This window comes from Macrotis lagotis, chromosome 4 (assembly GCF_037893015.1).
Source record: "Macrotis lagotis isolate mMagLag1 chromosome 4, bilby.v1.9.chrom.fasta, whole genome shotgun sequence".
Classification (NCBI taxonomy): Eukaryota; Metazoa; Chordata; class Mammalia; order Peramelemorphia; family Peramelidae; genus Macrotis; species Macrotis lagotis.
In genome coordinates this window covers 117,876,870-117,901,418 of record NC_133661.1, presented here as the reverse complement: position 1 = coordinate 117,901,418, position 24,549 = coordinate 117,876,870, and the positions used below count along the sequence as shown (strand labels likewise).

General features: G+C 34.2%; 1 protein-coding gene across 2 annotated transcripts in view; it reads right to left on the bottom strand.

The window, feature by feature from the left end:
• ADAMTSL3 (ADAMTS like 3) overlaps positions 1 to 24,549 on the bottom strand; it is a 713,745-nt gene that overhangs the window by 240,177 nt on the left and 449,019 nt on the right. For both annotated transcript variants that reach the window (XM_074233985.1, XM_074233986.1), the window contains exon 10: positions 905 to 1,016. In XM_074233985.1, coding sequence (XP_074090086.1) covers positions 905 to 1,016 — 112 coding nt within the window. The remainder of the gene's footprint in view (positions 1 to 904; positions 1,017 to 24,549) is intronic.

Here is a 24,549-nt window from a genome sequence, read left to right as displayed (position 1 = left end):
GCAGCATGTTTTAGTAGAAAGAGCAATGACTCTGACAAGACTTGGCTTTGAATCTGACCTCTGACACAGTCCATGTGAGAATAGCAAGTCACTAAAATTTTGTCAGGTGCAGTTTCTTCATGGGTAAAAATGGAGATTAATAATACTCATGAAGATCAAATAAGAAAAATTATCTAAAGCATTTTGTATCTATAAAGCACTTTATCAATGTAGGGAGAGAGCATTAAGATATCTAGACCTTTGCCTAACTTATTCATTAACTTGTTAGCCTTAAGAAAATCAAAAACCCTCCTACTTTCTCTGCTTTTCTATGGAGAATATGGAGATATGGACACATGCTTTATAGAGATGTTGTAGAGGAAAAGAGTAATCACGTGTGAAAGGATTCCAAGCTCTCAGTATGAAACATTCTTTCTAAATCTAAGCTTTAATTTAATTTTCAAGAATTAGAAAAAGCCATAGAGCAGTCATAGACTTGAGTGGTACAGCCACTTACTTTACTGAGGAAGAAATGATATAATTATAACTTAGGAGCATTGGCATTATGGTCTTAGAGTTATTCTGTGTGCAAATACCACCTCTAATTACTAGTTCTATCATTTTTTACATGTCACCTAACCTCAGTGAGACTTCATTTTCTCTAATAGAAATGAAGTTGCTAACATGTATAATATGCTGCAAACACATCTACCCCACAGTTGTTTGAAAGCTCAAATGAATCAAGAAACATAAGGCTAGTTCATATAACTGTGAAGACACCTTGTACAAAGTTGTATTAATTTCTAATTTTATGATTTTTATTAAATTTGTATTTTTATTGTATGAATTTCATTGTATTATTTTTTAATTCACCATTTCAGACATGCAAACCAGCCATTTCTAATCATGAATAGCCTCTACTCACCACCTCCACATGTTACTGTACAGGGAAAGAAGTCAGTTTGTCTCCACTGATGACTTATGGGTTGGTAGAAGAAGAACTGGACCACGCTGTCTCTGGAGGTGGTATACCTGGTCTAAAAAAAAAGTTCATTGCAGCACATTTGCATATCTATATCAATACTCTCCCATTGTTTCAAAATATAAGCAATATGTGTCAACCCCATATAAAAGCCATAAACTCATAGATAAGAAATTATAGACCACAGAAATAAACAATGCAGTGAGCAATCATTAATTGTGAATTGTCACTTTTAAAGAAATACATAATAGAACTTTCATGTGACATTTATAGAATTTCCAGATGACCAGGAGTAATTAAATTGGAAAAGAAAAATTGCTGTGCAAATGTAGAAAATTTCTCAGCCATATTACTCAACTACCATCTGGTAGATATTTTTCCTACAAACTATAATTTCTGGATAATTCAGTCCCAAACCTCTTCTTGGGATGAAATTACCTGGATAATTTAGATGAAACATGAGTTTTTATGACAACTTATCCAGATCAACAATATTTATTCATCAAACAATTAAGAGTATAACTGCTAATCTTATATTTAAATGTCAAGATAAATATTTTCATTCTATTTTACTGAAAATTATTATTTACTACCAGCTATATTCAATCATAAAGTTAAGTGCTACAGGGATATTAACTGGTTAAGTGCTATGGGAACATATAAATTTAAACACTTTAAAGTGCCTACTGTGTAAGATCAGAGCTGAGTGCTGATAAGATAAAATACATGGTCCCTGCCTTCAAGGAATTTAGAATGTAAGAGGGAAAATATGACATGATATAGTCATACACATTTGAATGTGGTAATAAAGTTGGTGTGTGTGTGTGTGTGTACACAATTGTGAGCATTTTCCAGTCTCTATTCAGTCTCTTTTTTAAAATCTCATTATTCAGCATATGAGGCTGCAACTGAATTATGTATGTATTTTACATCCTCTCCCTTAACATCTCAGACCCATGCCCAGAATTCATATCCCCTCCATACTTTTGACAATAAAACAAAGAAAAATATTTTCTTGGAAAAATTCCTGAATATTCTCCCAATCTTACATTTTTAAAATTTGAAAATGTTGTTACTGTCAACAAACATTTCTTTAAGAAATAACTACTTTGGGGCAGTTAAGTGACCCAGTAGACAAAGCATCATCCTTGGACTCAGGAGAACCTGAGTACAAATCTGGCTCCAGACATTTAATACTTACTTAGATGTATGACTTTGGGCAAGTCACTGAACCTCAATGTCTTGCAAAAACAAAACCAACACCCCCCAAAAAAGAAATAGTTACTTATATTTATCAGAATCAGAATTAAATTCATAAAGTTGCTATGTTGACTGTTGATTGAAGTAGTCAGCACTGCCTCCTCTATATCTGACCAGATGTCCCACATTCCTCTCCTCTTTCTTTCACTGGTTTGTGACAGTAGGCTTTTTGGCCTCTAAATGTAATCTAAATTCAGAGAAGGTTCCTGAAGAATGACTGAAAATGTGACTTAAGATTACAAAAAATTGCCTAGATACCTGTCCCAGGAAGACAGGAGGTATTAACAGTGACTAAAAACAGTTTTTCATTGAACAATCAATAGTCATCCTTGCTCTCTTCTCTTTCAGCCCCTCACTGAATGATTTCTTTTGTGATATCCCTTATGAATCCACAACATTTCCTTTGGAACAAAAGCATTTACTGCCTTCTTAGAAGAGCCCACTCCCCTTTACTGAACCAGCCTCATATCCCTTAGCTCCTTTTACTCTATGGTCCATCTTTTCATTGTCTTCTTATTAGCTCACATTTTTCTATGCTACATTTCCCCAAAGTGGCTGCTCCAAAGTTTCTTTGCTTTTTTTCATTTTTTTGTAAGGCAATAGGGTCATACAGCTAGGTTATTATTAAATGTCTGAGGTCACATTTGAATTCAGGTCCTCCTGGCTCCAAGCCTGTGCTCTATCAACTGCGCCACCTAGTTTGCACCCCCTCTTTTCTCTTCTGAGATCACTCATGCTTCCACTTTCAATGCCCCTGTTCACACCCAATTCACACCAAAACATCCCATTCAACAAAGGGCCTTGTCTTATATTTCACTAAAAATGTTGAGGTCCTTTATAGCAAGCTCCATCTCCTCCCCAATTCCAGACATCAAATCACCTCAGAATAACTACTCCCTCTTGTCCTTTACCACTTTAATTTTGAAGAATGAAGTTGATCAGACCATTTACTCCATCTATTCAATCTCATGCTCACTTATTGCTTCTGAAAAACCTCCTTCTTCAATTATTCCTCTTCTCTCCCTAATTTTTCATTTTTTACTCTCCACTGGAAGTCCAATACTTCCACATTAAAAAATTTCAGTTGAATCTATCTTCCCTATAGTTATCCTATTTTTCTTTTTTTTCTCCTTGTCTCACTTTTAACTTTGCCATCCCTTCATTCTAGATAATTTTTTGTCTCTGAATTTTTATGACACTGTTGTATTGTGCTTTTCTTTCTAGTTACTGAATCATTCATTAGATTCCTTTGAAGTATTATCTTATACATTTATACAGTCTTATACATTTTCTACAGATTACTTCTAGTGTTAGACAGGAGTTTGAATCCAGCCTCAGACACTTACTAGCTATGTGACCTTGGGCAGGTCACTTAACCCTGATTGCCTCAAATCCAGGGCCAACTCCAGTCATCCTGATTCATCTCTGGCCACTAGACCCAGATGGCTCAGGAGAAAGCGAGGCTGCTGATAGCACCTCCTCACTCTAATCCAATCCATGTACTTGTCATCACATCACCTCCTCTAATCATCTTCTTTGAGAATAAAGGACAAACATTATCATCATCCGGGTCGTCATCATCATCATCATCATCATCATCATCATCATCATCATCATCATCATCATCATCATCTCTTCTTTATACGCTCTCAGTAAATTTATCAGTTCCCATCAATCAAATTCTAATCTCTATTCACATAATTCCCCAAAACTACAAATGCAGTTCTCATCTCTCTATCAAATTCTTGTCCCACACTTTTTATTGCCTGATAGACATCTCCACCTAGATGCCCATAGCCATCTGAAATTCAATAGATATAAAATAGAGCTTAAGATCTCTCTTTCCTATTTTTGACAAAGACAGTGATTCAGGGTCATACTTTATGTACTCTCATCTTCAGTCAATTGCCAAGTTTACCTGGTCTACTTTTACATCTCCCTTGTCTGCCCCCTTTTCTTTATTCATATCATTTGGATTTGATTGGAGGGCAGCTAGATGGCACAGTGGATAGAGCACTGGTCTTGAACTCAGGAGGATGTGAGTTCAAATCCAGCTTCAGGCACTTGACACTTATTAGCTGTGTGACCTTGGACAAGTCATGTAACATCCAAGGTCATCATCTCCAGTTGTCCTGATTCATATCTGGCCACTGGACCTAGATGACTCCAGAGGAGAATGTGAGACTGGTGACTTAGCACAGTCCTCCTCACTCAAATGCAATTCACATGGTTGTCATGGCATCACCTCCCTGATGTCGTGGTCTTCTTCGAGAATGAAGGACAAACATAAATCAATTCATATCACAAAGAAATCAGTCCATTATCTTACCTTCCCTCTAGCCACCTGTGAGAATCTCACCATGCAGTATTTTCCCTCTAATCAATCCTCCAAACAGTATCAAATTGATACCCTAGAGCATTTCTGATTTTAACACTCCAACTAAATGAACTTCATTGATTCCCTATTGCTTCTTGGATTAAAATACACACACACACACACACACACACACACACACACACACACACACACAAATTCCTCTATTTGACATTTAAAACTCTTCATAAATTAGGCTACAATCCAACATTCCAAGATAATTGCATTTTCTTTATGTATGTGTGTGTGTGTGTGTGTGTGTGTGTGTGTGTGTGTGAGAGAGAGAGAGAGAGAAAGAGAAAGAGAAAGAGAGAGAGAGAGAACCTTTTGCTTGTGTGATTAAACCTATCAGTCCCTTCAATGAATTAAAAAAAGCAACCCAATTATATTGAAATGTAGTTATCAAATGTGTAATTTTTTAAAAAAGCAATCCACAACTCCCAGCTTAAGAACCCTTGCTCTTAGACAGTCTTGCAGCTCCTCATATAAGATCTCTTCAATTCTGTGTCTTTTCACAAATTATTCCTCATCCCTTTTATGATTTTCTTCCTCACTTTACAAACTTCTATGCTTAGCTTGTGCTTAATAAATGCCTGTTGTCTTATTGATTTATTTTCTTCCCTAAATGAATGTTCTATATCAGAGCTGTCCAAAATATGGCCTGCAGGGCAATTTTATGTGGTCTCCTGTGGGTTTACTAAATGCTTTAGTAAACAAAGCTGAGCTACCACAGAGCTCTCACTAAAATGGCAAATCAAAATATATTGTCTATTGTTTCAATAAAACTTTTAAAAGTAAAGTTGGACAACCCTGTTCTATGGTAGTTAAAAAGAATAATCTTCAAACATGAAATTTAAAATAAATCAAGTCTGAAGGTAATGATAATTGACTCAATGTGAGTTTTCCCCATGAAGAATAAAGCAATTGACATGGATATGACCAGTAGAAAATTTCCTGAGAAATAGAGTCCTTTATAGCAGTGGAATCAAACTGATCTAGAAGGGTCACAAAACTTTATATAGGGATCGTTGTAACCTGCATATTGACTAAGAAAACCACATATTAATATCATGTATGTTCTATTGTCTTTTTATTTATTTTTTCTAATGTTTCCATTTACATTCTAATCTGATTCTACTGCACTGAGACTCACAAGCTGGTGGCTAATACCTCCACTTTACAGTATGTAAGTCAATTATAAAAAAAAATTCTGGATTTCAAGGAGTCAGAGATAGTGACTATAGGCTTACTGACTATGAGTTCAAACACTGAATGTCCCTGAGAGTTCCTATCATGATGGACATTTTCATGTTGAGTTAATATATCCCCTGCCCCCTATTCCTACTCAGAATCAACACCAAATAGGACAAAAGTCCTCTCCCTTTCCTATCTCTAACTCAGTGAAACTTAGGAACTCTACCCTATCCACCTTAAGCTGTCTAGACAATGGTCCATATCCCCCACTTTCCTATTCCATTTCACTTTTTGGACTCATTTTCCCCTCAACTCTGACTTGAACAAAATCTCTATAACTTAGATCTTATCCTTCATTTTTTACATCTTGAACCTTTTTTGGTAGCAACAAAAACTTGTCTCTTGCTCTGTACCTAACACTCTGCATCAATAATAATCTGATGGGAATTATATGTACCCACATGAATTAACAGAAATGGATGGTAGTCACTACATTTAACAGGACCCTGGACAGTATTTATCACATTTTGGATACGTGCCCCAGAAAGTCAGATGTTCTCAGTCAGGGGTAGACTAAACACAGTTCTTCAACTGATCACCAGCTATCACTGTTCTCTTCTCTTTCAGATCCTTACTTAAGGATCTCTTTCATGGTACCCTATATGTTACCTCCTCCTCACTGGGATCTACTTTGCTTGTCTCTATGAGGACCAGCCTCCTGTTCCTTTGCTCCATTTAACTTCATGGTCCTTCTTTTCACTGTCTTCTTCAATAACTCACATTTTTGTGTTCTTCAAGACTAGATTATTTATCTGTCATTCTCAAGACTGTACTGAAACTTCTGAGCAAGTAAAATTGTTGTGATTAACTGGTTGTTGACTATGGACATCCGCTTAACTAAGTTCTGAGTCAGACTTTGTGATCTGCTCATCAAAGGCAGATGAAAATTCTAGCCCTATTTATTTCATTAGGAAATAACTTCCTGTCCAAACTGATACAAATGGAAAGTGGGGATAATTGATATACATGAGGGTTTATCTAGCTGAGTATAATTACCAGCCTCTTATTCTTCTGCTCTGGTGAGTGTAACTTCTTGACTGATCCTTGTCTTACAGTAAAGAAAACTGAAAATTGGCCAAGTAGTCATTTATTTTTGAGGAAATGAGAAACAGGAAGCATAGTATTTTATTTACTCAAAAGGCAGCCTAGTAAAATGGAAAGAGTACTGAATGTGGAGTCAAAGGACCTGAATTCTGGCTGTATGTGTGTGGCCTTGGAAAAAATTAACATAATTGAGTTTAAATTTCCTTTTCTACTGATAACAAAGCTGGATTAGATGATCCCTAAAGTTCCTTTCAATTTTAAATCTAGGAATTTAAGGTTCAGTGCTAACAGTAATCAAAGACAAAAGTTTGGTAGCTGTATAGAAATTTCAAAACAACTTCTCTAGGCCCCATAACATTATGAAGATTAGAGAAACTGTGCCTTTTAAGTTGAAATTCATGATATAATTTTATTATAAATTCAGAATATTGGACTTTATTTTATCTTTCTTAGAGAGTGTTCATGATTCATGAAGTCACAACTGAATTCCTACTAATACAGAGCTCTATAGCAAAATTATCTAGGCAACTAGTCAGATGAGGCTTGAGGAAGAAAAGTTAGAGTTAATTTAAGAAATTTCACATGCTCTAAGTTAGTATCTTTATGCAAGCTGTTCACTAAACTACATTTCTTTTTTCAATCAGTAAAATGTTATGACGAAATTCTACCATATGGAAGTAATTTTCCAGTGCAAATGATTCCAAGGGGTTAAAAAAACCCTTGCAAATACTGACCACTGAAACAAAATTTCAAATGGTATAAGGATGAGCAAATACATTCTTTCAGGTAAGATGTATTTTGTTCATATATTCTTCATTGCTAGCACAAGGGGGTACCCAACCAACACCCTTCAGTTTCCAAATATTGCAAGCAATGATGGAGACTTGTTTGCCGCAATCTCCTTATCTGGAAGTGGAAAAAGTAGTAGCACCTACCTTCCAAGGTTTTGGTAAGGATAAAATGAGCTAATATTTATAAAGTCTTTTCAAACCTTAAAGCACTATATAAAAGCTAGTTGTTATTTATTACTATCATTACTATTATTTTTATAAACAGAACCTCAACATTGACTTTCTTTCTAGACAAAATGTCCCCACTGGGTGGCATCTGTCAATAACTGAAAAAGCATGCTGGCAAGGAGTGCTTAAATTACAAAAACCATCACACTGGTTGGCCAGCAGACAATCTTTGTGTAAGTATTTCTTTTGTATTCAAGAATGCAAAGATTTAATTAAATTAAAAATTTAAGAAAAGAATCAACATAGCAGTATATTTTTCAAGTACTTTCAGATGCATAAAATAACAATAATTCCAACATTTGCTTTTTTTAAAAATTGAAGTACTACAATAAGAAGAAAGAGAAAAAAATTGAAATGAATTGTAAGAATCTAAAACAGTAAAAGAGATGGTTTTCAGAGGGATCACTTATAGGACATAATGTCCTCAATAAAGTAGGAGTAGGAAAACTTTTGCTGGGTAACCTAACATTTTAAATAGCACAACCAACCTGGGGAATATTTGGGACAGAACAAGAGTATGATTAGTGGATGGTAAAATGTTGAAAATCTCACACAAGTGGGATGCTCTCCAAAAGATGAAAAACAATTGGAATATTAAAAATGAATGAGGAATTCCTAATGTGAAGGGGATGGAGGCAACTAGAAAGGTACATGGATAGAATATTGGAGAAGTCAGAAAGACTCCTTTTCTGAGTTTAAATTTGGCCTCAGACACTTTTAGAGGTGTGACCTTAAGCAGATCACTTAACTTATTTGCTTTAGATTCCTCACCTTAAAATGAGTTAGTAAAGGAAATGGTAAACCAGGGCTCATGAAAAGTTGGACATGACTGAAAAAAACTCAACAAGTGTGAAGGAACAGCAGTGATACAATAATAAAACAGTGTGGGATGAACTGTTGATATTCTTTCACAACATTTACTGAAAAACAGAGCTTCTATTTAAGAAGTAGTGTTATTTGAATACCCAAGAAGAAATGAAATACTTAATAAGAACGTCTTCTGCAAAGCTCAACTACCCATTCCTTTGGCACTCTCTCCACATGAGCCAGACAGCATAGACAGAAATGTAGGTGATGATAGCACTGCCACTGAGCTGGACCATATTACAAAATAAATTGCATGCTGAGAACTGGTGTTGGAAAGTACTTTCAAAATGTGGCAGAATGAGAAAATCATTTGCTACTTGATCCAGAAAAGCAAGCTGGTATTATACCAGGCAAATGACTCCTGTGGCATTGAGAAAGGATTTTATACAACTCAACTTTGGTCTTCTCTTGCTTCTTACCTGCTTTCAGTTCTTTTCTCTACTGTACTGTAGTCTGCAAAATATGTATATGGAGAGATTTACCAGATCTTTAAATAAACACATGAATAGAAGGGTAGAGAAGTTCATCTCAAATTTTCAGTTTCCATAATCCTCATAAAGATGGCAAAATAAGGCATCAGAAGTAGCAGAAACTGCTGACAGGAAAACAAAATTCATCTAATTTACGTGGCAAAAGTTTTGGTTTTTTCATGTCTGAGTTTTGTGTTTTTCCACATCTTTTCTCTTTAATTACTTTTATAAAGTGACTTTTTCTGTATTTGCTTGACACTGTGAAGTTCAGGAAACTTAATGATTTTGTTTTGCTCTTCAGCTGATGGTGTCTGTTCTCAAATTTGTGCCTGCTTTTCATTAGTTGGTAAAAATGAAGGAATAATGGATTCCATAAAGTTTAATAGCTTGAAGCACCATTTGTAACAAAAATTAAAATTCATCTTAGATTAAATCCAACTAGAAAATTCACAATAATAAAGTAGATAAATTATAATAATAGGACCTGTGATTTCAGTGAAATAGGAAATTAGTCTCAAATCTAATCCCTGTGGGTCTTCATATTTGCTTAGAAAACCAAAAATTAACATTATCTAGATTATAATATTCTTTATTTTGTTATACATTTCTCAATTACATTTTAAGCTGTTTTGAGTTTTGCACGTCTCATAGTCAAGCTGTAAGTTTGACACTTCTGGGTAGGAAGTTCTCAGTAAGAATTTCTCCTGTCAATGTTGGGAGGTATATTTCTTTACAACTTGTAGTCTTGGAGAGTTGCCTAGAATGCTCAGAGGTTACATGAGAGTTGTATAGTCATTATGTTTCAAAAATAGGACTTAAATTTGGGTCATTTTGGCTCTTAGAACAGTCCTCAATTTACTGTGCCATGCTGCTTCTCTAAATAAATTATACCCCTAATAAATTTTACTGTCCTGAACAAAGTTCCACTATTAATTCATAGTAGACTTGATGTGACCTTGAATTCTTGAAATTTATGACAGTAGAACACAAGGAAGAAGGAGGAAGAGGAAAAGAAGTTGAAAAAAGGAGAAGGGGAAAAAGAGAAAAAAGAATGAGAAAAAAGGAGAAAGAAGCAAATAAAGGAGGTAGAGGAGGAGATGATGAAGAGATCAAGAATGAGAACAGCAATGACAGTGATGTTAATAATTTTTTTCTCCATCACTATCCACTTTATTTAGCTGCATAATGAAGTAGGAAATCAGTAGAAGAAAATGAGATCAAATTAATCCAGATCATTCCCAAAGTATTTATAAATGGAAATGAAAGCTGGAGAACAAATACATTTTGAAATGAAACTGAGCTGCCAGGAATATGCAGTGGTCCACTATCATCACTGATGGCAGTAAAAGTATTAAATTTGGTCTCTGACACCACAGTTAGTATCTCATATGCAATATAGGAAGACATGGAATGGAGCTTGGGAAAATGAAGTCAGAAAAGATGACAGAACCAACCATGGAGAGAAGAAATCCATATTCCTGATGATTTAAATATAAGGACCAATAGGGATCAATTATTTTAAAGACCTAAATGAAAAGATTCCAAAATAATATTAATGATCTCACTTAACATTATTATTTGCTCAAAAAAGAAATTAAAAGAAGAGCTAAGCAACTAGAAATGATATTATTTTTGTCAAATTCATAAAATATTTATGAAAATGACCTTTAATCTGGACCTATAATATACTTGATGAAAATTTGAGAAGGGAACAGGAAGGTTTTTGCAGATGATTCTCTGCATGATGATATATCTTCACAATCACACTACCAAAGAGAAGCAGAATAGCTAAAAATACAAGATAGCAATGAATCAAAATAAAAAATAAAAATTTGGGTCTATTTGAAATAAATCTTAGAAGAAGAGAAAGAATTAAAATAATGAGTAAGGGAAATAGGAAAAAGAATCTATACAATGTATACTGAGACACCAAAAGATAGAAAATGGCACACACAAAAGATAGCAAGCCAAAATCAGAGTTGTTAAGGAAGTTCTAAAGCCAAATAAAGTAAGAAATCAGATGAAAGAAATTAAATTTTTTTACAAATCCTAGCCAGATTAAAGAAAATTGTCAACATGGAAAGCACAATCAAAAATAATTTTTGAAAAACCATGAATGCAAGAAAAAACATATATATATGTATATATATATAATATATATATATAAATATATATAACAGTGGAAGCTATCATCCCAAATTGTGCAGCAAAGTCAGAAATTTGGACTTAAAAATTACTGTATTGGTCAGAATATTAGAAAACATTCAAACTCATCTTAGAGTCCTGGAGAAAAGAACATATTGCATCAATAACAAAATTATTGACATTCCAGGGAAGTGAGAAGATTTAAAAAATTGAGTGTGCTAATATTCACCCTTTTCCCTCATTTCATCCCCATGGGAAAACAAAAAGAATTCTCAATGAAAATAAAAAATAAGATGTAAATAAAAATAACATACAAGACCCTGACAATTAAGGACTCAAGGATTTTTGAGTCGACACATCAAGATTAAGCTCCAAAGTTACAAAAATAAATATAGGAGATGTATTTTTGAGAAATTGTCTTTCAAATGTTAGCTTCACACAATTTCTTTGAGGAAGTCTTTAACAATAAAGTCTCCCAAGACAAAAGTAAGTACAAAAAAGAACTAAGGGAAACAGCTGTTAACATGATGTGAAAACTTTTTGCTAAATCATTAAATATTTTATAAGGGTATTTCAGTGAAAAAGAGGAGGGGAAAACAAGTTAAGGAAGAAAAACAATAGTCCATGCTACTATTTTTAGCAATGATGAAGCCAAAAGTAACTGAAAGTTTCACTAACATAAAACAAAGAAACTTCAATTTTAGCTGAATAATGAAAATAAAATAATAAGAAAGCTAATTTCCTTTCTGAATGTTCCAAAAACATAAACCTAATAATTATAATATCAAATTTAATTGGGATAAACTTCTTAATAAAATTAGAAAGTTATAAGGTTGACTGAAAAGTATAATTCAATAATAAAATGCTTATGGGAAACACTTTAAATCCAAAAAATTCTAAACAGATTCAAAATTAAAGACCTAAATGACCTAAAGTTTATCCTGCTACTAAACTTTGCTAAAATGTTTAATGACACTACAACAATTATTTCTTATCATAACTATATTTCTACATCAGTGGTCAAAATTATTGTACCTGTAACATTTGTCTCACAATGTTACTGTGAAAAGAATATTTATATGATATATGGTTCCAAATGAATGTAAGAATTTATTGTTACTTCTACCATGACTACTTTTGCTGTTGCTACAGCAGTTCTGTTAAGGTAGAAAGATATATAATTCCATCAGATAACCAAAGCAGAAGCAAACTAGAAAATATTAAAAATAATGAGTATGACATTATGTAATAAGTTTATATATATGATGAGGCTATATCAATATCAATGAAGGAAAAATTTATAGTGTAGCAAGGAATTATAACAAAATTTCTAAAAATCAACAAGGAATATATAAATCACACATAGTTATGACTAAAAAAATACATATTCCCTATTTGAGTCATAGGACATGAATAATTTCCTAAAGAAGAAATAGAAGCCATTAAAAACCACATGAAAAGATGCTCAAACCCCTTAAGAAATGGAAATATAAACTAACAGGAAAACAAAAAAGATAAAATCTAATGTTGGCAGAAGTATGGGGACATATTTACTCTAGTAGACTACTGGTGAAACTGCAGACTGGCACAAACATTTGCAAAGCAATTTTGAAGAACAATATGCATAAGTCTCAAAAAAGTTCCTTACAGCCAAGCAGCTCTATTTCTAATATTCCATTTCCAAAAAAACTGGTTATAGATAACTTTTGATGAGAAAGCACTTTCTACCAATGTATATCAACACTACTTTGGAACTTAATTGCCTAAAGACACAGAGAAGTTAAGTGACTCTTCCAGGATCACGTAATTATTGTTGATCAGAGACAATCTCAGCTCTCTCTGACTCCAAGCTCTGTTTTTTAATCACCAAGCCATGCTACTGTGCATCTGCAAAGCAAATAAAAAAGGAAACAAAGGGATCTTTGATTCCACATACAAAAATATATGTAAAACATTCATGATAGTTCTATATATAAAATAAAGAATATATATAGAAAACAACAACCAATATGGCAACAATTGTAGAAAGGTTGTATAAATTATAATATATTCATGTAAAAGAACAGTGTGGTTATTTTTCAGTTGTTTCTTTATGATCTCATTGAAGATTTTCAGGCAGATATACTACAGTAATTTATATTTCCTTCTCCAGTTCATTTTACAGATGAGAAGCTGAGATAAACAGGGTAAAGCGAATTGCCAAGGATCATATAGTGAGGGTCTGAGACTGGATTTGAACTCAGGAAGATGAACTTCCCTCATTCCAAGGTTCAGTACTATGTCCATTGTGCCATCTAGGTAGTGCTATAAAATTAATGTACATTAAGTAATATAGGCAAATATGGAAAGACATACCAGGTGAGGCAGAGCAAAAGGAGCAAAAGCATAACATGCTTACTAACATATACAATTATATTAGCTGATAATTTTATTCAAAAGGAGAAGATAAAAAGAAAGGAGAATGGAAGATAGTTCAAAGGTAGTAGATCAGCCAAAGCTAAAATGAAAATGATGATAAAAGTATTTTATTCACTTGTTGTAATTGTCAGTTTATTTGATTCTGCCTGGCTGAAGACTGGGATTTGGAGGTAGAATTTTACCTCCTATTTTAGATGTCTGACTACTTTTGTTGATAGTCCTTAGTCTTATAAATCTATAACTAGATGATGCCAAGTTATATAAAACACTGGACCAGGAGAGTGGAAAACTCATCTTCAGGAGTTCAAATTTGACCTCAGACACTTATTAGCTCTGTAACCCTCAGCAAGTCACAATCTTATTTGCCTCAGTTTCCTCATCTGTGAAATGAGCTGAAGAAAGAAATGGCAGATCATTCCAGTATCTCTGCCAAGACAATCTTAAATGGGGTCACAAAAAAGAATATGAATTAAAAATGACTCAACAACAAAATGTCATATAATTACTTTTAAATTGTTTCAAGAGTCAGATGTTAAAATACTATTTATCCAAAATCCATATAAGTCAATGACTTAAAAAAGTGGCATTTTAAAGCTTCCCTCATTCTCTAATGTCAAATTCATTAAACCACTTTAATAACCTAAATGCAAAGAAGGGGTTATCAATAATTTATTGGAGAAGGTGAGAGGAAGAAGTAACTTTCAGAATCTAGAATGGAGTTTGTAGTCAAACCTCTTAAGCCTACTTTAACAATGGATACTGCTCATGACATTGTGTGATGACAAGAGCCTTTGAGTAAGACTGAGACCTTGGTTCTAATCTTGGCTTTGCAACTAACAAGCTCATGAGACCATGGAAAAAAGGGCTTTGTTTCTACATTAGCTTCTAGTCTTTCATCTGTAAAATGAGACAGTGGATATGATCTGGTTACTTCCAGTTCTAACGTGTTATGACTCTATGGTTTTGAGATATTAAAAGGCTCTGAATTCAATGTAATTGACAGTCATTAAAAAAATCAAACTTCTGTCGTTATAGCAGTAGGTCAGCTAGGTAGTATAGTGGATAAAATGCTGGGTCTGGAGTCAAAGACTCCTCTTCCTGAGTTCAAATCTGGCCTCTGATACTTACTAGCTATGTGATCCTAGGAAGTCCATTAACCTTTTTGCTTTAGTTTCCTCATCTGTAAAATAAGCTAGAGAAGGAAATGGCAAACTATTCCAGTATCGCAAACAAGAATACCCCAAATGGAGTGGTAAAAATAGGACAATGGAAAAACAAGTAAAGAATAAAGTAGTTATAGTAAATAGAGAACTGATTCAGACAGGAAAAGTTCTGATCTCTCAGTGGCTTAGAGAGTTACCTAAACCTAACTTTCAAATACTTTTAAGTTGTAGTGTCAGTATTATTCTGATGGAGTTTTCCCCTTTAGCTTTCCCTTAACAATAAAATCACAGATCTGATTAAAAATATGTAAAAGTTACTCTAGTACAAAGCACAAATAGAAAAATAAAACACAAGACCAACATGAACAAGTGAGACATTATGAGAGGGTTTTCCATAGATGATGAAAACTGAGAAGCTTTGGGAAGCTAAGACATCTAAACAGTAGAGGAAGAAATAAATGCCAGAACTTAGAGACATAGTCTTTACAAAGAGAGGCAAGAAACAGTATGGCATGCTAAATTCTAGGAGCTGTTAATGGGAAACTGTAGCTGAAAATTAAAAAGTAATAAGAGAACTACTGTAAAATGAGTGTGGTTGGAGCTAGATTGGGAGGATAGTAAGGTAATCTTTCTAGGTAGTGCAGTGGGTAGAGCAATGGCCTGGAGTCTGGAAGACCTGAGTTCTTCATACACTTACTAGTTTATGTGACCCTGGCAAAATCACTGAACATTGTAAAACGAGCCAGAGAAGAAAACTGCAAATCTTTGCCAAGAAAACCCCAAATGGGATCATCAAGAGTCGGACAAATAAAACGAAGGAACAACAAAGGGGACTATCTATATAAGAGGATAGGATATTGAAAAACTGAATGCTTCTATTGATGTTGTTGAGAAAGATTCCAGGTTTTTACAGCATCTTAAGTGAAAGACATTCCAATTTATTGAAAGGGAATAAATTAGAATATCTTTTATTTAAGAAGCTACATAATCCTGAACTTTTCTCTCAAGATTTTAAAGCAGTTTCTATGGAACACTGGCAAAATAAATGTAAATTGAGCTATCAGATGCTAGGATCTTTCTCTTTTTTCCTCTTCCAAAATGCGCAGTATTGAGCAAAGGCTTAAGGACCAGGCTCTTGGGATCAGAGGTCTTAGATTCAGAGATATAGGAGATGAGAACTTTACTATAAGCAAGGTTGGTAACTGACAATTGAAGTATTAATCACCTTTGAGTATAGTATTAAAAATTCCTTGTTGGAGTTCTTAGAGGCTCAATCCTCTAATTTAATACATGTGGAAAGAGATTATAATTCCAAAATAATCCTACTCAGAGGCTTAAAATATAATATTAAGGAGATATTGGAATGTACTGTCAATACCTGAACATGTGAGGAGTAGAGAATACTTTTCCAAATGCCAGAGAGAAAGAGCCTCAAGATTTATTATACACCTGAATTTGGAGTTAGTGATGGGAATTGTCCTGGAGGAGGAAAATGACAAGCCTCTAAATTCTAATCAAGGCTTTGTGTAGCTCAATGGCAATTGGGCTGGTGGCAAAGGGAAACAATCCTAGTGAAAGGAAGATAGATAGCTAAAAATGTCTCTGCCAATAAGGTGAACTCAATGTTTTCTCCTATAATGAAGATGGTATCCTAATGACAAAGAAAGGCTTTTTTAGGGTTCCTGACCTTTCCCATCCAAGAAATAATTATGTGGTAGGAGAAAGAGTTATATTTGACACCTCTCTACTAAGAACTTAAGAGGAACCAGAGAAGAAACTCCAAATAAAATATTGATGTCTTTTTTGTTTCATTTCTTTTCCTAATCCTTCATTAAGAGAAGCAAAGAATTTAAAAAGAGAGTAGGGAAGAAAAAACTAAAGAACAAAATTAGCCAAGACAACAACTAAGTCTTACATCATGCATACTCACACACACACACACACACACACACACACACACACACACACACACACACACACACACAGTCACACTCCTCTGCAAAGAAGGAGGGTGATGCATTCTCATGTAGCTTAAATAGAAACCAGGATTCCTGGTGGCAACTAACTGCTCAGAAAGCCAAGGAATTGCAGTAGGAGACATGGTGATTCCTAGTAAGAGTTGCATGAGATCAATACAGTGAAACATCTGATAAGAGTATCAGGAAACCATAGCAATGAGGAAACTTTCCTAAATTCATCTGTAAGAGAGGAATTTATATGGATTTTGGAGATAATGCTCATAAGGAAGTTTTAGTTTGCCAAAAGTTCTATTTTTGGGATGTAGTTTATTTTCCTTGGTCTTTGAGGAAATGTAGTCTTTTTTCTCTAATATTATGAATTTTATTCTTTTGTGTCAGTATTGATATGCTAGCTTTCAATATGCTTTATTATATCTTGCAAACATTTTCCTAGGTTTCATGGGTAGGTGTTTAAAGCCAAGTGAATGAGAGCAGCTCAACTTCACATTAGAAATCTTTAAAAAGGTCAAAACTCTGATAAGAAGAGTTGACTTTTCTTTCTAGAAAATTTACAAATACAACAGGAATGAATAAAGAAATAAAAGCAGCACTTAATTACAGGAAGTTAGACAGAGTTTCCCAGAAGTGATACAATATCAAGTTCTAAAGTGTTGGAAAAGATACCTTTGGTTGAAAAAAGTTGGAATTTTTTTTTCTATTAAAACTATTGTTAGGAAAGACTAGAAAAAGATAAGATTGATTACCTTAGAGGAACTAGAGAATTAATTAGAAAATTCTCCTGGGTGGGAGAATCAGCAATATGCCTAAGTCAGCCACTAAAAATAATTTCCTAAGGAGAAGGGAACTAGATATAGGAAGAGAAAACAGAATTAAAAATGGAAATCCTCACACAATTTAAGTTTGATGTAAAGTATTATAATATGTATAAAGGGAAGAGAAAGCTTTCTTCTAAATGGGTGTATAGATATTGAAATGCAGTCCAAGACAATAAAGACTTAGGGAAAATATAGCTATATAGCTCATTTTACAATATCTGGAAACTAAAAGAGGTTGCCATATCTTGGGGAATTGATAACAAATTATGAATATTGTGAAATATCATTGCTTCCCATAAAATGATGAAATAGGTAGATTCAGAGGAAACTGGATACTTCTAGGAACTGATGAAGAGTGAAGTGAGTGGAACCAGAATGTATAACATCACTATGAAGGTAAATAACTTTTAAATACTATAGAATTTTGATCAATGCTCCTCAGAGTTCCAAATATGAAGCCCTCTATGCAATCTTCTATCAGAGAAGTGATGGATTTAAAATACCAAATAAGAAATATATTTTTGGACAAGGGAGAATATAGGAATTTAGCCAGAATATAGAGAGCTTTAAGGGATAGGAATATGAGACTAGAATGAAAAGCTAAGTTGGAGATGTTGGAGAGTCTTAGATACCATGATCAGGACATTATTCTTTATTTTGGTAAAGACATCAACACATAAAAGACTCAAGTGACTGAACAGTGCATTTGGGAGAATTCTCAGCTGTTTGAGGAATGACGTTCATAGATGATAGACAAGAAAATCAATCAGTATGCAAATACAGAAGTCTAGAAGAGAAAAGATAAATGACTTTATTGGGGGAATAGGAGAAATAGAAAATTGAATCGATGCAAGAGAGCTATTTTGGAGCAGAAATCAATGAGACTTGATAACTATGTAGTTATGTTGTTTTATACTATGTCATTTTGAGCATGGACTTCAAAGGAAAAAATCTCATCAGATTTAGACTCTAAAATATCTCAGTTAATGTTTCTACTAACTACTGACATTCTAGTAGTTTTAAGATGTTCTTTCCCAATTCTCCTTTTGAGTGCTCTTCATTCTCATTTGCTGGCTCTTCATTCAGAGTATTCCAACTCACCATGGGTATCCCCCAAAGCTCTGTCCTGGGCTCTTATTTTTAAATATAATACCTGGATTGTTAATTTCATCATACCCAAGGGTTCAACTATCATCTCCATGAATGATTCCCAGACCTACATAATCAACCTAATATTTCTCCTAAGCTCTAACTCTAGGTAGCCAACTCTCTTTTGAATATATTGAATTGGATTAATTTTAGGTATCTTAAATTCAACATACTCAAAACAAAACTCATCAACTTTCATATATATATATTTATATAGATAGATAGATAGATAGATAGATAGATAATATTCCCCCTTTTCTCCACTGATACATCATAAGCTTAGTCCAGGTCTTTATTACCTCTTTCCTAAAGATTGCAATAGCCTTCTGCTTCGGCTTCCTGCCTCAAGTTTCTTTCAACTCCAACACATCCTCCACTCAACTGTCAAAGTGATTTTCCTAAGTACATATGACCTCTTTCTGCTCCCCTACACACATTCAATAAACTGCAGTCACTCCCTTTTACCTCCAGGATCAAATATAAAATCCTCTCCTTAGCTTTCAAAATCCTTCACAATCTTCTGCTTTCCTTCCTTTCCATGTCATACAATTTACTCCCCTGCCTGTGCTCTCTGATCCGTCTCCAGGTTCCATGAATTTGCATTGTCTAAGACCCAAGCTTATAATGCTTTCTCCTCACCTACACCTCCTGGCTTGCTTCCCTGGCTCCCTTCAGTACTCAGTTCAAACACTACCTTCTGCAGGAGGCATTTTCTGCTCAGCCTTCACCCTGCTCCCACTAGTGTCTTCCCTCTGAGATTTTTCTCATATACATACATATATATATATATATATATGTATATAATGTTTTTCATTCTCAAAGAACACCACTACATCAGGGAGGTTATGCCATGAAAAGAACATGAATTATATTTGAGTGAGGGGGTGCTGTGCTAAATCACCAGTCTCACTTTATCCTCTAGTCATCTAGGTCAAGTGGCCAGATATGAATCAGGACAACTGGAGATGGCCCTGGATACAAGGCAATCAGGGTTAAGTGGCTTGCCCAAGGCCACACAGTTAGGTAATTATTAAGTGTCTGAGGCCTGATTTGAACTCAGGTGCTCTTGACTCCAGGGCCAGTGCTCTATCTACTGCACCACCTAGCCGCCCCCTCAACATACATTTTTAAACTTAAATATTTGCAACATACATATTTAAACTTAAATATTATTATCTTTGTTGGAAAAGGAGGTTATTTATATTAAGAACATACTTGAACATTGGCTCATAGTAATAAGCTGATTTGAGACTCCACTGACCCCTTTATGTTCATATTTATTACTGAATAGAGTATTCTGAAGAAAATTAATTCCCTATTCTCAGGATGTCTAATTTGAGTATCTACAGTGCTCTGGAAGGTCTCTTGTTCCCTCAAGAAGTGAGACATAGTTCACAGTAGTTCATTTATTAAACTCCCCAGAAGGAAGGAAGAAATATCTGCTAGGAATTGGCCTAGACCTTTTCTAGCATTTCCAAACACAAACTAATGTGATTAGGACAAGGCAGGACTCTCATTCCCCTTGATCTGTATAGTCTCTGAATTAGTACTTCATCTTCAGACCATTTCTGCTGGTCAATGAATAAGGAAAAGGGATGATGAAGATATATGGCTAAACAGATTGCATGGTGATAAATGCATTTTTTATTTGGATTTCTGCTCAGTATGCTACTCAAATCAGAAATGTTGAATGGAGGCAAGGAGTGCCTAAACTTTAGCCACAGATGAGTACAGGCTAGCACATGGTCACCATTTCTCAAGGATGAGAAAGAATTCGTCATTTTATTCAGAAATCTAGAAGTAGTATCTTGTCACAGATAGAGAATTAGATCTTGGTTTGAATTTTATTTTAGACATTTAACAGTTATATTGATCAGGGGTTATTTAACTTTGAAGAGTTTCAATTTGCTCACTTTCTAAATGGGGAGAATTGTATCTCTATTATCTACTTCACAGAGCTATAGGGAAGAAAACACTATGCAAGCAAAAACACAAAGGTGAATTATTTTATTTCCTACAACCTTGGTTTATTTAGGTCAGTGGTATCAAACTCAAGGATTCCTTTAGGCCACATGTTGACTTAGAAAAACTCAAAATGAATAATATCTATATTGTATTGTGATTTTATTTATTTTCTTAAATATTTCTCAATTATATTTTAATCTAGAATGTTATGGGTCACATATTTAACATTTTTGTTTAGATAGGCAGACAAACTAGGAAAAACACTACCACCCCAGGTACTTACTTAATCAGAAACTTCTCTAAAATAGGCAAGTTTCTTACAATTAGACCTAAACCTCTAATGAGAGTCCTTCAATTTCTTTGAACCTCAGATTTCTAATCTGAAAAATGAGTAAGACTTGATGACCTTGAGAGTATTTTCCGGCTTTAAATCTATGATCTAGTCAATCTATACATGATACATGAATCTTAAGGATATTGTGCATCTTCTTTATATAAATATCTCTTTAAATTTTTTAAAAAATTCTCTGTTATATAAATATTTCTATAAATTTTTAAAACTATATTAGCCTGGAAAATGAAAGTTGAAGGGAGATGAAAGGTGAATATGCATATACTTGTTCATAAGATCTTGGTTCTATTTTAGGTAATACATTTAAGCAACTTGGTATATCAGTACAAAAATCAATTTGCAATTTATAATATATTTTATTTCTTGTCGATCATAAATTTTTCCCATTTCCACAGATCTGATAGATTATTTCTTAACCTGTTAATTGGTCTATGATATCATCCTTTATAACTAAATCCTGAACCTGTTTTGACCTTATTTTATTATAGGGTATATGAAGTGGGTCAAGTTTTTGTCATATAACTTTTTTTGGTCATACTATTTTCTAGTTTTCCCAACAATTTTTGTTAAATAGTGAGTTCTCATCCCAGAGGCTAATATCTTTGGGTCTGTCAAATGATAGATTCCTATAATCATTTACTACTGTTTCTTTGGTACCTATTGTAATACACTGGTCCATTACTTTATTTCTTAACCAGTACTGAACAGTTTTGATGACTGCCATTTTAAAGTACAATGTTAGATCTGGTAGAGCAAGTTCACCTTCCTTTACATTTTTTTCATCAGTTTCCTTGATATTCTTTTTTTTTAGTTTTTTTTTAGTTTTTTCAAGGCAAATGGGGTTAAGTGGCTTACCCAAGGCCACACAACTAGGTCATTATTAAGTGTATGAGGCCAGATTTGAACTCCAGGCAGTGCTCTATCCACTTCGCCACCTAGCTGTCCCCAGATAAATTTTGTTACTATTTTTTTCAAATTTGGTAAAATACTTATTTGATAATTTGATTGGCATGGCCCTAAATAAGTAATTTAATTTGGGTGAAATGGTCATTTTTATTATATTAGTTCAGCCTAACCATGAACAGTTGATATTTTTACAAATTGTTTAAATCTGACTTTATTTGTGTGAAAAGTGTTTGTAATTGTGTTCATAAATTTCTGGGTTTGTCTTGGGAACTTGGAATATCAGTAACACATAAATAGATTAAGGTTGAATAATAATAATTATAGTGATAAAAATGAGCTAAAATTTATTTAGTACTTATTATGTGTCAGGTACTTTGTTAAGCACTTTACAACAAATATTTCATTTAATCCTCACAACAACCTTAAAGGTACATACTATTATTAATCTCATTTTACAAATGAGGAAACTGAAGCTGGCAGAAGCTAAGTGACTTGCCCAGAATCATGCATGGGGCTGAATTTGATCTCAGGTCTTTCTGACTCTAGACCCAGCGTTCCATGCACTATGCCGCTTAACTGCTTGAGTACTACCCTCTCAAGTCAGTGGTTGAAGGTGGGAAAAGAATGACTCCAGGGCATCCATCTGATCCACCCATCTTGGGAAAAGCACCATACCTACCAACTGAGCAACTTGCCCCTTCAAAGCAGCAGCAAGTGGCAGCCCAGTGGTAAAAATGATCTATTTATACATCCCACTCTAGCCACAACTCTGCTTAAGGTGATCCTCCCAGATCAAGCCAGCACCGACTGAGTTTGTTAAGAAACCAGGTGGGCAGTTAAATGACCTTCCTGGCCTAGCCAAGCACAAAATTGACCTATCCAACTGAAACACCATGCCTTGTAAGGAACAATACCAAAGGAACCACCCCTCTGATGGAGACACTACACCTCGTGGGGAGGACTCAACCCAGTTTAGCAGCAGAACTATTTGCTTACTATGGAAATAACACTCTGCAGTGTACTTAATGAGAAACTTCTGGAGAAAAATTAAGGTTCTTTAGTTCTGGAGTTGTGAGATGTGGTAGCCACATATGTTCCCTACACATGTAGTTTACTGTTATTGTAACCTTAAAAGTATGTCCACCCACTCTATTTGTAGAATAAAATGCCCCAGATTTAAGGGCTGGGGATGGAGAATTCTTTATAATTATTGTTATTTCTATGCATTTTGAGTAGTGCCATTGCTAAGAAATAAGTGAATCTACTAGCTAGGTATTAACCTGCTCTGGTCTCCTCTTTCTAATCCATCAAGCTATTATCCTCTCTTCTCTGTTGCTGAACTTCTTGGGAAACCCTTTATACTCAATACCTCCATTTCATCAATACTTCCTACCTTCTCAGTCCCTTACTATCAGGCTCTTACCCCCCATGAACTGACACTATTCTTTCAAAAATAAGTAATTCCTAATCACAAAATCCAGTAGTCTGTGTTTTCAGTCCTTATCCTACTCAATTTTTCTTCAGTTAATGATACTGATCATCCTTCCTATAGGACAATATTTCCTCTCTTGGCCCCAAAGGTATGGTATACTTGGTTCTACCTATATCTCTCTCTTGCTATTCCACATATCCTTCCCATAGAAGCTCATAATTTCTTATTTAACTTCTAACTTTGAGTATTGCCCAAGGTTCTAGCATTGCCCATATCTCTCAAACTCAATGTATCCAAAACCAAGCTCATTACATTTTCCCCATTGTGTCTTTTAGATTTACATTGTATCAGCATCATTTACACAGTTTTTGATGTTCAAAACCTTGGGAGTTATCTTTCTCAGTTATCTTTTATCTTTATCTCTCTTTTTTTAAAAAAATGAATTTTTATTGAGATCTTTTTCATCACCATAAGTTTTTTTCAGTATCCCCTGGTATCTAACAAAGAGTCATTCCATATAAAATCCAATATTTTTAAAGACAAAAAAAGAAAGAGGGGGATATTGCATAATTAATTAATACCCTAAAAGTATTAAAAATGTGCAATGTACAACATGTGATGACCTCCCGTCTCTGCAAACGGATGTGGTAGGAATGTCTTCTCTTGTCTTTTCTTGTGAGTCATGCTTGCTTGTTAAAAATTCGTAATACTTATGTTGCTGTGGTTGTTCTTTCCATTTATGTTTGCTATAATCATGGTATATATATTTTTCCTGACTCTGCTTATCTCACTCTGCATCAGTTAATGTAGATCTTTGAATGTGTTTCCTGTATTCCCAACATCTCTCATTTCTAACAATACAATAACATTCCATTATGTTCATGTATCACAATTTGCTTAATCATTGATGGGCATATAATTTAATTTTATAGAAAGATTTCATTTATTTTGAATTTTATAATTTTTCCCCTAATCT